Raw genomic sequence first — 13507 nt, forward strand, 5'->3', positions numbered from 1 at the left:
TTGGCAATTCCTTATCTTATCGTACTTTTGTCTGCTATTACGATTACATTTTATTTAAATTCGTCATAATGAAAAAAAATGTCAACATTGTGTTTGTTTTGTAAATAGAATAAAGTGTCAATAAAGCTTGTTTGATAACCGGAAGTGTCACTTGAGGGGGCGTGGCTCCGGGTGGGCTGACTTCGGCTCCGCTCGGCTCTTTCCGGCTTGCCGTCAGGACGGATGGAGGACTGACAGCCGTCACAGGAGGAGCGAAACGAGGTACACGGAGTTCAGGAGAGGTCCTCCCGGCAGTGGTACGATGGTGGAGCGACTGTGAGCTGCTTTATTCGCCGCTGTCAGGATGTTTCGGGTTGTCAACAGCGCCTGTGTGAAGGCTGCCGGTGCAGCGCAACTCCAAGTGCTGAAGGACGTTACAAGCAGACAGCTGCACAGGTAAGACCAGAGGAAACCTGTCTTCTTCTTCTTCTTCTAAACGTCAGAAATGCGTCTAATCTGGGCTTCAGTCGTTTCATGCACTGACACCGACAAGCTGCTGCATGTATGCTAAACTTTAATTACCAAGGACACTGCAGCTGCAGGGTTGCACAACTATCGTGCTTTCTGCTGAACCTGATCGTCAGACTACTCCACATTGTTTCTCACACGAGACGTGAGTCCTGACCTAACCCTCTCAGACTCGCCAAGTAATGGATCCATATTTAAGAAGCCTCCTTGAACTTGTTTTGAAATCTACAGCTTGTGTCAATGCCAGCTTTTAAGATCTGTTTAAATATATGCATGTGATTAATTTGAAAGTTCTGCCTTTATCCTGACTACATCATTGGATGCATTTGTCTAATGTAATGTAATCCAATACACCAGCTTTCTCATATAAATCTGTCCTCATCAAGTTGATGATGCCCAGTTAAGCTTGAAAACTAAAGTTTTGTTATTGCTTTATGCTTATTTTAAGGTTGTATTTGCATGAGAGCAGATTTTTGTAAACTTCTCCATGTTTCTGTTCCCCCAGCCATCTCCATGTCCTCCTTCACTACATCTACCTGTCTTTCCTGAGGTTTTCCTCTTCTTCTATTTTCTCACCTCAGACCGTCTCATCCTGGCTTCTGCTTTATCTCTAAGCTGCTCAGCTTTAGCCGCTCAACCATAGAGTGCAGTTAAATTAAAACCTGTCTGACCTGGAGGAAAAATGGACTTCAGTTACCTCTGAAGGTGGAAATTATTGAAGAGGTTATATTTTGCTACATTCACTTTTCTTCCATCTAGATCACTTTAGTTATTCCTAAGTGGCAATCTAAGCCAGCAAAGAGCATCAGACAAGCTTTGTTCTATTCTTAGTTTACATAAATAACATGCTAAAATACCACAAACCTTTAGTAAAAACTACCTAATAGAGCAGTAAAACATAAAAGATTAAAACTTTAAATGAGATCACAATGAATTTTGCAGAAAAAACAGCATGAACACAATCTGGAGATTTGTTACCATACTTTTTTCCTTACTTGCAGCAATTTGTTAAATATTAGTTTCGTTTAATATTCAATTTTAAAATCATCAGGTTTTTTTGATAGCTTTTTGTGAATTTCATTTAAGTTGCTCACTGCATCATAATGTGGTTTCTGTATATTTATAGTATAGAAGCAGATCATTACAAACAATTTCCAATATAATGCTAAAACATTTCTTCGAACTATTAACACAAAAATTAATAATCATTCAGTTAAAACCTTCCCAGTGATCCCGAGCAAAACTGCACTCTGCTGTCTTTGGAAAAGATAGTTTCTTGTTAGTATTAATGAAGGTTTATACATATTCATTTCATTCAAATCTCTGCATTTGTGATTGAGAGACCATTTAAAACTTTAGTGGTACAAGGTTTTCCCAGCTCTTTGTCAGTTCTGCTATTTTCTCATCAAACATAAAGTCACATTTATCCAGCAACAAGTTACTCCTCTGAACATACAAACTTTGCAGCCAATGTGCTCAACTTGTACCTCATTGAGGGCATGTAAGGGCGCTTCCTTAATTTCTTGGTTTATGGAGCTTTTATGGTCCTGTGTCTGGCTTTAATTCCAGAAAATGAAACAAGATGTTTACTGCTCCAGAGTCGCCTGAGATGGCAGCGTGTAACTGTTTTCTTGTCCAGGTGTACATTGTGTTCCTGGTTGGTGTTTGTTGAGATGTAATTGAAAAAAACTTTGTGGATATGAAGGAAACACACTGATCCTGTGGTTGTGTGTTGTCTAATTCAGCTCATTGTCAAAAAGGGAATTTCAGATATCCATAGGAACATTTGCTTTGTAGTTTTTCTGGAAATCAGAGTTATAAAATTAATCAACATTAATTTACAGCATGAAGTGTATTTCCCCTTCCATAACTGATTATGATCAGTTTACTCTGATCTTATCATTTCTTGTTCACTGTTTTTACTCTGATTTTCATTGCATATGCTCTGCTCCACATTAAAAATCCTCAAAGTTTGAATTTAAATGTTGTCATGGCCCTATTTTACCGGTCTTATCTTTGAACTAAAATGTGTTTGATATAAGACTTGAGCTTTTTTATTTCCTGTGAATCCCAACAACTTTTAAAAATGTCTTGTAGTAAAACTAAACATTAGGAAGTAACTCAATGTCTTCCATCTACTTCAAAATAAAAATCTCCTGTTCAAAGGTCTGCGGCTCGTTTCAGTTGAATATTAAATTTCCACCTTTTGCAGTATGTTGAGAATTAGTAACCACTTTAATTTTTAACTGCCCCTCTTTCCGTGCAGCTCGTACGATGTGGCCCTGGTGGGAGGCGGCATCGTGGGTTTGGCCACAGCCAGAGAGCTGATCCTCCGACACCCGACGCTCAGCTTCATCCTGCTGGAGAAGGAGAAAGAGCTCGGTGAGTTGAGAAGACGGAAACACGTCCTGCATGTGGCTCTGATTAGAGTCACTCAACGAGGTCTGGGAGGATTTGGGGAAGTTTGAATGTACAAATGAAGCTGTGACAGTGAAGTTCTAGCTTCAGTTTTGGGGAATCAGATTGGATTTAGGTCATTTATTGAAACACCTTGAGTGTTTTAGTTTCCTGATTAAAGTCGCAGATCAGGCCAGTGTGCAGGAGGGCACAACTGAGGCTGCAGAAAAACAAACCAATAAACATATTTGTGACGAAGCCGCAGCGCCTTGAGGTGTTTTTGTTTGTTCTTTACAGCTTCTCCTCCTCCTTCCTCAGCTGCCAATCTTAAACAAAGGCTTAAGCTTATTGAATAGATCCAGTGACAAATAATTTAGGAAATATGCCAATGGCAGAGGACACATGTAAAAATGGATGCCCCTTTTTTCGCCAAATTCCTGATTTAAAAGCAGCAGAAACAAAAGGACAGGCCAAAATGAGCTGACAAATTAACCAAAATCACTGCATCTAATTAGAAAAAATGTATCTTGAAGATAATTAAAAAAAATAGAAACTGAATTATTGGAAACATCAGATAATTTAAGACTGAACACGTAATGTGAACTCTAAAACTGTGATTTTAAGGTGCAGTATGTAAATGTAATACTGCGCTTGTGCTCTAGGTGGCAGTGATGTGAACAACAGTTTGTGTGTTTCTGTGGTGGTTAAGTGACTCACTACACCACCTAAAGGTTAAAAGTGGCATTGCGGGGAGGTTTAATTGAATGGTTAGACAGAGGTTTTTGAGACATTCGGATTTTTTTTATTTATTTTTTTTTTAAATTTTGATTATTTCTGAATGATTTGAGCTTAAAAAAATCAACTACTTCCAGCACCGGAAGTTGGATTTAATGCTTTGACACAGAAGATTTAATTCTTTCTAATCTATATTCAAAGCCCTAAAGTCAGTCTCCTTATCTCCTCAAATTGTATCACCTCAAAAAAAAAAAAAGAAAAAAAGAATTTCCAAATCCTTCTCTCACCCTCCAAGCTCCTCTGAGCAGTGTTGTAATAAATCCTGCCTTTGTTTGTGCCCATCCTTCTCACCAGCTCTTCACCAGAGTGGGCACAACAGTGGGGTCATTCACAGTGGGATCTACTACACTCCGGGCTCCCTGAAGGCCCGCCTGTGTGTGCGAGGAGCCACTTTAGCCTACGAGTACTGCCAGAGGAAAGAACTGCCCTACAAGAGATGTGGAAAGGTTGGTGCACGGACGGTTCGGACACAAGAGTTCGACCTGGGACGTTTCAGACGCTAAGCATCCTTCCGAACACTTTGGAATTTATTTGAAGTAAAAAAGGAGCTGCTCTTTCCTTACATCAGCTGAAGAAAATCCCAGCTGGTTCTTCACAGGGTAAACTCATATTTACACCAACGTGCTCTTTGGAGTCTGCAGTTAACCTAAGATACGTGCTTTTAGACTGAAAATTGGAGTAGAAAAGACATGCACCTACTGATGGAATATACAAACTGCACTGTTCTTATTTTGGTTTTATTTAGATTTTTGTACGATGTACACTGGTTTTTACAATCAAGGTTACATATTTTATGTAACAAACACTTTTTATGTGATTTCAGTGCAAAAACAGTGAACTCTAAACCACCAAGCAGACCTTGGAATAATTCAGATTTAAATGAAATCATCTGACCCTCTTATAATCCACCTGTCAGTTTGAGATATTGTTTTAGAAATGTTTATAGAGAAAACACCTCAAGCAACCTGCTGAAAACCAGGTGATCAGTGTGTGTTTGAAATCAGTGTCTGTCCCTTCAAAACAATAAAAAGCAAAAAAAAAATCACTTTCCATGTTTCACTTTTGTTGTTTAATTTTTTGGAGAAAATGAATGCGTTTGCTCAGATTGTGTTTCCGTCCTGGCAGCTCATCGTGGCCGTGGAGCAGGAGGAGGTTCCCCGGCTGAAAGCTCTGTACCAGCGTGGCCTGGAGAACAACGTGCGAGACCTCAGCATCGTGGACGCCAAGGGCATCCGAGAGCGAGAGCCTTACTGTCGGGTACGCACACACACACACACACACACAAAACAAAATCACCCTTACATATTTAATCCGTTCAACAAAGCTATAATGTAATCACTCTTCCTCCTTCCAGGGGATCATGGCCTTGGACTCTCCCTACACGGGCATCGTGGACTGGAGGATGGTGGCGCTGAGCTACGGGGCGGACTTTCAGGACGCCGGCGGCACCGTGGTGACTGAGTATGAGGTGGACGACATTTCCGCGGTCAAGGAGAGCGCGGCCGGCAGCAGCGAAGGTGACGGAGCGGTTTGTGTGTCTGCAGTCGCGCTTCACACCTGTTTTTAAATCAACTTCATCTTTTTATTCCATCTGCAGGGATGAAATATCCAATCGCCATCAGGGATGCGAAGGTGAGACAGAAAAAGAAATAATAGGGGTTTGTTTTATCTGTTTCTAAGACATTGTTTAGCAGGAACAGGTGATGTCGGGGTCAGCGCAGAGCTGTAGTGGTATTCCTCACTTGTGGGAACATTTGTTTTTCCTTTATACAGGTAGTAAATAAATTAATTTTAATTGTGCAATTGCCAATAAAATAATCTAATCTTGTTTGAGGCTTTTTATGTAATTTGAAGTCTCATCTTTGTTCATGTATAGGCCGCAGCGGTTACACTCACACAATCATTTCATCATTTTAATAAGTCTCTCATTACATTTACGACCACTTCACTGATAAAAATGTGTGTGAACAATATAATTCCTAGTTTAATCATCCACTCCCTTGTTGTTATGATGCTCCAGGGTAACGAGGTGCGCTGCCGGTACGTCCTGACCTGCGGCGGCCTCTACTCGGACCGGCTCTCACAGATATCCGGGTGCAGCCGGGAGCCGCGGATCGTCCCGTTCAGAGGAGATTATCTGGTCCTGAAGCCCGAGAAAAACTACCTGGTCAAAGGAAATATCTATCCTGTAAGTCAGACCGGATCTACAGCGGCTGTCTTTTTTTCTTCCTATTAAAATGAATCTTAGGAGCATTTAACGTTTTAATATCTTATAATGTGAAAAACATCTGAAAATCTAGTATACAACTAAAAAAATTACTTCATACAGATAAGACCACGGGAAGGGCAAATTATTAATTCTTATACCAATTTCTTATAATTTGAAAAAGCAAAACATCACAATGATATTATTTACAACATAGGTGAGATATGTTGAAAAAAAAACAAAAAACTATTAAATTATAAATTCTGTCTTCCCTATATAGGTCCCAGACCCTCGTTTCCCGTTCCTCGGCGTCCACTTCACTCCCAGGATGGACGGGACTATCTGGCTGGGTCCCAACGCGGTGCTCGCCTTCAAGAGGGAAGGATACAAAGTGTATGACTTCAACGCCCGAGACTTCGCAGACGCTCTGTCCTTCAGGTGCAGCGTGCGCTCGGTGATCGTGAGGACGCTTCAGTGGTTGCATTCTGAATCTTCAATCTGTTTTTTTTTATGGTGGCTGCAGGGGTCTTCAGAAGCTGGTGATGAGGAACATCACGTACGGAGTCGGGGAAATGTACCGGGGGGTTTTCATCGCCGCGCAGGTCAAAATTCTACAGAAGTACATCCCTGAACTGTCTCTGAGCGACGTGGTCAGGTAGGTTCAGGAGGCAGAGTCGCGGAGCTCCAGCTTCCTCTGACAGCTCCAAACAGATCCAGTCCTCTGTAACCCCAGTATGTCTTCTACTCAGGGGCCCCTCAGGGGTCCGAGCTCAGGCGCTGGACCGGAACGGGAACCTGGTGGACGACTTTGTGTTTGACGGCGGTGCCGGAGACGTGGGCAGCCGGGTGCTCCACGTGAGAAACGCCCCCTCTCCGGCCGCCACCTCCTCCCTCGCCATCGGCGAAATGATCGCAGACGAGGTGGAGAGTCGCTTCGCGCTGTAGAGAAGTCTCAGGATGAGGAGTGAAGGAGCCCAGGCCTTAAACATCTTTGATTACTTTACACTCTTTTTTGTTTTTTTTACACGACTGGTGCAATTTCAGGATTCTTAATGTTTACTCCAACACATTTCACAGTCAGTGCTCATCTTCATGCACTACATTATGATCTAAACAATATCAGCATCCTAGATTACACTGACGTCATCAACAATCTGAATACTAGAATAGGCAAGAAACGTGTGAATTATAAACTGGGTGTTTTCATTTTGGATTTTTTTTTTTTTTTTTTAATGGTTTAACTGTGGTACTTGTTTTCATCTTTTCATTTTGTTTAAGGTGGTGGAGCCACTGACTCCTTTACAAAGTTGCTGTGTTCAAATGAGTTGTTTCTAACCGCACATCTTTAAAAATTTAGCAGGACAAAATATTTTTAAGCTGTATTTAAAACCAAATAAACTGTAAAGAATAATTGAGTCATTTTTAAATAAAATATTGTAAGCCTGTCCTTGATCTTAGGTGACACTGGATAATGGATTGTGTCATGTATTGCACAGTTTTTGCTGCAGAACGCACATTTTATTCTGAAAAAAATAGGTTGATCTCACTGCATTTGACAGGGTACTGTAAAGCTAATCTATTAATTACATCTTCAGTTAAAAAAAATAAATCTTACATTGCACCTTTACTGTACATTTATGAAATTCAGAAGGATATATTTGTATCACCAAGAACTGTGCTTTTGTGTATAATTCACTAGAACAAGATGTCAGTTAATTGCAATGTGCATTGACGCCACAAGATGGCAGTAAATCTTACAAACTCTACATTGGGGACAAACTTGTGCGTTTTTGTGTTTTCTTACAATTTCCCCAGAAATTTGAACCTTCACATATCTCTTAACAGCGGCATTTTTTCTCTCTCATATACTAACTCATCTCATTTATAGACAAATGAATGTACAAGTATTTCTTGGGAGGAAATTTATATATTTTTTGGAGCTGAAACACCAAAGTTTGTAGTTTGTGCCAGATTGTTTAAAATGTAAGTGCTCACTTGGTTGTGTAAGGTACGTGTATGGAGAAAGAATAGTTGTAGGCACGGGTTTATTTGTTTGATGGTGTATTTTTAAAACAAATGCTGCTGTTGCAGGATATCTTAGTTCTCAATACATGCACTTCTACCGTATGTCCACAAGGTGGCAGCATTACAGCAACAAAAAGTAAGTATAGGTCTTTAAGTGAAGGCACAAAATGTGGCAGAATAAAAGGTCTTAAAATGAACGGATTCGCAAAAAAATGACCCCTTAATCATTCTAGAAATAACCAGATATTTTCAGGCATTTTAGCATTACTGCTTGCTCGATTTCACTTTGCTTAATCTGCATCTTTGGTTTGTTTGCTTGTTTTTTTTTTTCAACATTTTTTTTTCATTTGCATTTGTTTTTGCATCTTAAATGGCTTGTGTTGCATGTATCTCTGGAACATCACCACATTGAATCCAGGGGATCTCATCGGTCTGTTGAGTCTCCAGGGTTTTAATAGGGAAAAAGAGAAATTGCACAGCTTAAAAAAAAAAAAGAAGGAAAGAAAAGCTTGAATCAGAAACTTTCCAACCTTCTCACAAGTTTTAGTAGATCATTTCTCTGCTGTAAAAAAGCTTTTTGGTGCATTTGATTATTTATCTCTTAAATTGTGCTGGATTTGTAAGAAACATACATTTGTGGGATGGGCAGCAGGGCTGAGTATTTGGGTTGTTCCCCATGAAAAGTTTACCAGATCTTCTCTGTTTGTGCCAAACAGCTTTTCTTTCCTGTGACTTTTAAATCCAGAGAAGGTCTTTGAAACTGCCCAGTGCTGCTGTTGGTTTGTTGATCATCTGTCTATCATTCTTCTAATGTTTTTACTGATGATGCTTCTATAATAGCATGGAAATAAAATGTTTTGGGTTTTTATATTTTTTTTTGCAAAAGTGTGATTTATATGTCTTATGATTTATTAAGTTACTAAATCTACTCAGGTTTTGTGATGTATAAAAAGTACAAGGATCTAATAAAGTTATTTTGCAGATTATGTCTGTTGTTCACATCAACAACACATCTCACAGTTACACTGTGGACAACAAACCAGTGAACTCCGTGCTATCTGCAGATTATTCATGAAATCAACTATATCTCCGTTGCTGGGTTTTTAGACTTGGAGCACACTGTCACTTGAAGCAACTTTTATTTTTTTTTAAAAAAATCCTTTTGAGATAACGTTTATTTTTCTTCTTCATTCTTACTTTTTAAAGATTTTACTTCAACAGCATAATAAATTATAAATATAAAATATATATATAAATTATAAATAATAAATAATGAAATAAATAAATTCATTCATTCATTCATTCATTCATAATGTAAAGTTCTCATTCCAGACAAAAAAGAACACAATAATACCCTCTGTATAAGACTAATAATACCTAATCATAACTCATGGTATCTTCTCATTTATGATACTAAAACTGAAATTTTGAATTCAAGGTAAATTAAAAAAGCCTTTGTCATCTTCTAACCCTTCAACATAATTTTTTAGAAATATATTTAGAAATATTAAAAGTCATAACTGAAGACACATGAAGAAAAAATGTTCACATTTCCTCGATTAGTTTTAATTCACATGGAAACAGAAATGACGAATGAGACAACAGCATGAAAATCAGCGCATAAGTGTCTGATTTGGTTAAGCCGGTCATTCTCCAGACTCAATGGTGGTCGTTTGAATGGAAATGGAGCACCTTGGTATCTATCTATCTATCTATCTATCTATCTATCTATCTATCTATCTATCTATGTATACACATCAAATTAATATCCCACTTTCCCAGGGAAAACTGGAAAATTACCAATCAGCTGTATTTAGAATCTTTTCCACTTTGTAGTTACTCATAAGTTACATTACACATCATATTCTCACTTATTTCTAACACCTGGCTCTGAACTGAAGAGTTGTATTTTTGAGATTCAAGTATTCAAGAATTTATATTTCCGTTCTACAAGAAATGGACGGCACCCTTCCTGGCGATTGTAAATACCAACACATCTTTGTGTGTGGAGCTCTTTGACCTGCTGCTTCTTCATAGAACTGAGACACAAGTGAAGCTTCTGAAACGTCAGATTACGCAGCGCGCGCGCTTGACGCGCGGCGGCGGCGGCAGCTGCGGAGCGCAGCGCAGCGCAGCGGCGGCAGACAGGCGGCAGACAGCAGCGGCGGAGTTGGTACGAACATCCTCGACTTCTCAAACCAAAAACACCCCGGCTGCTACTCATCTGCCCCCGCTCCCAGATCATGCCTTGGACCGGCCGCCGCTCGGGGGAACACCCGCGGGACGCAACGCCCGCTCGCCGCGGAGAGGATGGCCAGATGTGAAGCGAGCAGCGCCGGAGAAAGTGTGCCTTGTTTGGAGCCGAACGGGTCGTGTGCCACAACACGGGAGTCGGAGCGCAGCGAGGCCAGCAGCAGCAGCCTGTAGCACCAGCTAGCTCGTCGGCTAGCCCGCTAACGTTACAGGTGTCCAAGCAGCAAAATAAACCAAACGTAACCTGTAGCTGTAGCTAGCTGGCGACACGCCGGGCTCCCTCATTTCGACTCAACACTGAACTAAACGTGCCTGTTAAACGCCTTTCAGCAAACGCCAAGTAGCAAGTATTACACTTAGCAGCATTGTTATTAGCCGTTAGCTCCTCGGTTAGCCGCTGCCCCGTGTTTACAGCAGCAGCGGCGGACTAGCCACATTAGCCACTAAGCTAGCTAGTTAACTTAATTGCTACATGTGGTTATTTTCTATTGTGGCTCGTTTTTCGCTGTTTAATCTCACTCGAGCTTGGACTCGCCGTGTAGTTTGAGTGTAACTTAATCGCATTTGCAAGCGAACCAGTGTGACTTTTCCACCGTGCCTGCCCCGGACTGACCCACCCATCGGGACTATCTATCCGGGGCCGATGCTGACAGTTCAGCCCGAATCACGGCAACGCCAGGAGCCGCTTCAGCAATGCAGCCCCAGCAGATATACGACTTTTCGAGTGACGAGAACAGTCACAAATGGAGAGGCCTCTTCGTGCAAGCTCTACGAAAGGTACGATTGTGAATGTTAACTCCATTTAACCACACTCATGGCTTCACCTCAGCTAGACTGGTGGAGTTTCAGACTGCTGATTTCTTCTGCACCCTTACAGTTAAAGTTGTTGACAAATTGCTTGATCAGTCTGATCAAAACCACAAAGTATTCATGTTCACATCACGAATGTTCAAATGCAAACCTATTCTTTGCAGTCATTCATTTGCAAGACCAACGAAGTCAAATCATTTGACTGTTGACCTGTAGATTTTTGCTTGCATTACAGCATCTGTCTGATCTATCTGATACCATAGTGCAAATATTCACTATATCTCCCACTCTACTTCTCTACAATGAGTAGTGAAAAAATAAACAAAAAAAATAGATATTTTGTCCAGTTCTTACAGTCATTTGTTTCAGACTTTGGTCTGTTTACTGGAAACATGCAGTGTGGAGGTTCAGTAACACAGACGCTGTCCTGACCTGTCCCTCTGTGGCCAGCCACTTCATTTTGTTCCTCATTTGCTCTCACAGTGAAGATGTCTCATCCTTGCTGAGCAGTGACACGTCTCCCTTTTTACCAAAGTTACGCAGCATTTTTCTCATGAATCTGTGTCCTTCGGTTTGGGAAATGATTAGATTTTATTGTCTTATGTAAGCAGACTCCCTCTGTCTTTCTCCTTTCTTGCATCATCTTGGCTTCTCCCTGTCACCACCAGGTTTGTTTTTTGCTTTCCCCGCCACCCGTCTCCCCTCATCCTTCACTCCTTCTGCTCAGACTTACAAGCCGTGGCAGCCTGGTCCTGATTTCTGACAGAAACACAACAAAATCGCTCCCCTTTCTGTTTTAACTGTTTGGCATGCTGTTCTGTTGGGTTACACGCAAAACCAGATTGTTTAGAAAATTGAAGGTGCGTTACGCTCTGCACGCTGCATTTCCCTTTGAAATGGCTGTGTGTAAGTCTCGGAGGTCCTGTGAGGACCTGCTCGTGAATCGAAGTGTTTTGAATGTGGTGGGAGCTTGAAGGAGTCACTCGATGTTTGAGAGAAGCAGAAAAGCTGCTGTTCAAGCAGACAGTGTGGTCAGTGTGTTTGGATCACACTGCAAACTGTGTTTTGGACTTGTGTGACTTGTTGGGATCTTGGGGCTGACCCAAATGGCAACATATGTTTATGCTGTGCAACTTGTCACTGCTTATTATTTATTTCTCAATTTGCATTTTAAAAACTCATTCCCAGACAAAAACAAACATTCAAAGCTGCCAATTTCCGACAGTTTTTCTTTTAAATAAATAAACTTGTTTGCCCTCTGTCGTCAAACTGGAGATGCAGCTTCATGAAAAAAGGAAAGTGAATCAAGACGATTTACCAGTGAGGGATTCAAAGTTGTGACAGAGATTTAAAGTTTCTTTTTCATCTCCTGAGAAAGATGGATTTGTCATTGTCCAGTAGGAATAGTAAATAGACTTTATTCATAGAGTTCCTATATGAGTCACATCCACTTGCAGTTATTCACATCTGTTGTTGTTTTCCCCTAATTTTTCTTTTTAGTAAGTGTCTGGATATCCATATATTTGCCATTTCTTTTCAACATTTACTTTTTTGTCCCTGTGTTACATTTGTGATGTTAAACAGAAATGTGTACTAAGACAGAACAACTCCCACATGTAATCCTGGGACATCGTGACTTCCAGGCCTGTGAGACAGTCGGACCTTTTTCACAGAAATGATTTTTTGACTCATGTTGCACACAACACGGTTCGTTGATGTGTTTCTTGGTGCAAATGCTGAGAAATATTCATGTTTTTTTATGGCAACATAAACTTAGCACATGTCCTTTTATGGAGGAGTGATAATAAAAAAATAAACACCCAAGACACTGTGCTACTGTGTAAAGGCCTGAAGACTTGGCTCTTCCTACAACCACATGGGTGTACTTTTATGGCAGATTTTACATTTGCTAAGGTAGAAACTTCACAAAGTGGACCTTTTTCAGGAGCGAAAGACATTGTTGGAAATACAGAAACACTTCTGTTTGTTTCTTTTAAATGGATCTGAACAAGTTTGTTGTTTTTTTTCCCACACAGCATGAAACATGAATGACTGTTCTTACTTTACTTGTACTGCTGTAACAAAGTTGTAATCACGCTGTTCATGGATAGACAGAATAATCCTTTATTTCACTATTAGTGGTGCCTTGTATTACTCGAAAACCTTAAGATCCCTGGGATTGTTATGACATGCACTTTTAGCAGAGGGAGCCAGCCTGGGACCCGGGATTTAGCCATGTAGCAACACGGGGGTTTATAAATAACATCAGACTATTATTGACAGTTATCCGTCCCATAGAAATGGTGCGATGAATCAGGTGAAACTCAGAGAGCAGGTGGTGGGCCACGCTGCCACAGTTTCATTGTCTCGACTTGCTGCACAACTGCCGGAGGGGAAGCCTGTCACAGGTTGACGCAGGAGGGGTTTGTTATGGTTTTGACAGACTGTGACTCGCTGTTTTTCACAGCTGTCCACTGAGGTGGATGACTGTATGACTCCGTCTCGTAAAAATGA

At 40.7% G+C, this 13507-nt stretch overlaps 2 protein-coding genes across 2 annotated transcripts in view; both read left to right on the top strand.

The window, feature by feature from the left end:
- The first annotated feature begins 225 nt into the window (after positions 1-225).
- Positions 226-8786, top strand: l2hgdh (L-2-hydroxyglutarate dehydrogenase). Its single transcript, XM_030116170.1, has 10 exons — positions 226-435; positions 2774-2889; positions 3994-4145; positions 4825-4956; positions 5054-5216; positions 5297-5331; positions 5720-5887; positions 6186-6343; positions 6429-6560; positions 6655-8786. Exons 1-10 carry the CDS (start codon positions 344-346, stop codon positions 6848-6850), a joined length of 1344 nt encoding a protein of 447 aa, XP_029972030.1. The 5' UTR covers positions 226-343; the 3' UTR covers positions 6851-8786.
- Positions 8787-10092: 1306 nt separating this feature from the next.
- The window catches only part of sos2 (son of sevenless homolog 2 (Drosophila)), a 35674-nt gene continuing 32259 nt past the window's right edge, over positions 10093-13507 (top strand). The window contains 1 exon segment of the mRNA XM_030116184.1: positions 10093-10960. Coding sequence (XP_029972044.1) covers positions 10877-10960 — 84 coding nt within the window. The 5' untranslated portion in view covers positions 10093-10876.

This window comes from Salarias fasciatus, chromosome 19 (assembly GCF_902148845.1).
Source record: "Salarias fasciatus chromosome 19, fSalaFa1.1, whole genome shotgun sequence".
NCBI lineage: Eukaryota > Metazoa > Chordata > Actinopteri > Blenniiformes > Blenniidae > Salarias > Salarias fasciatus.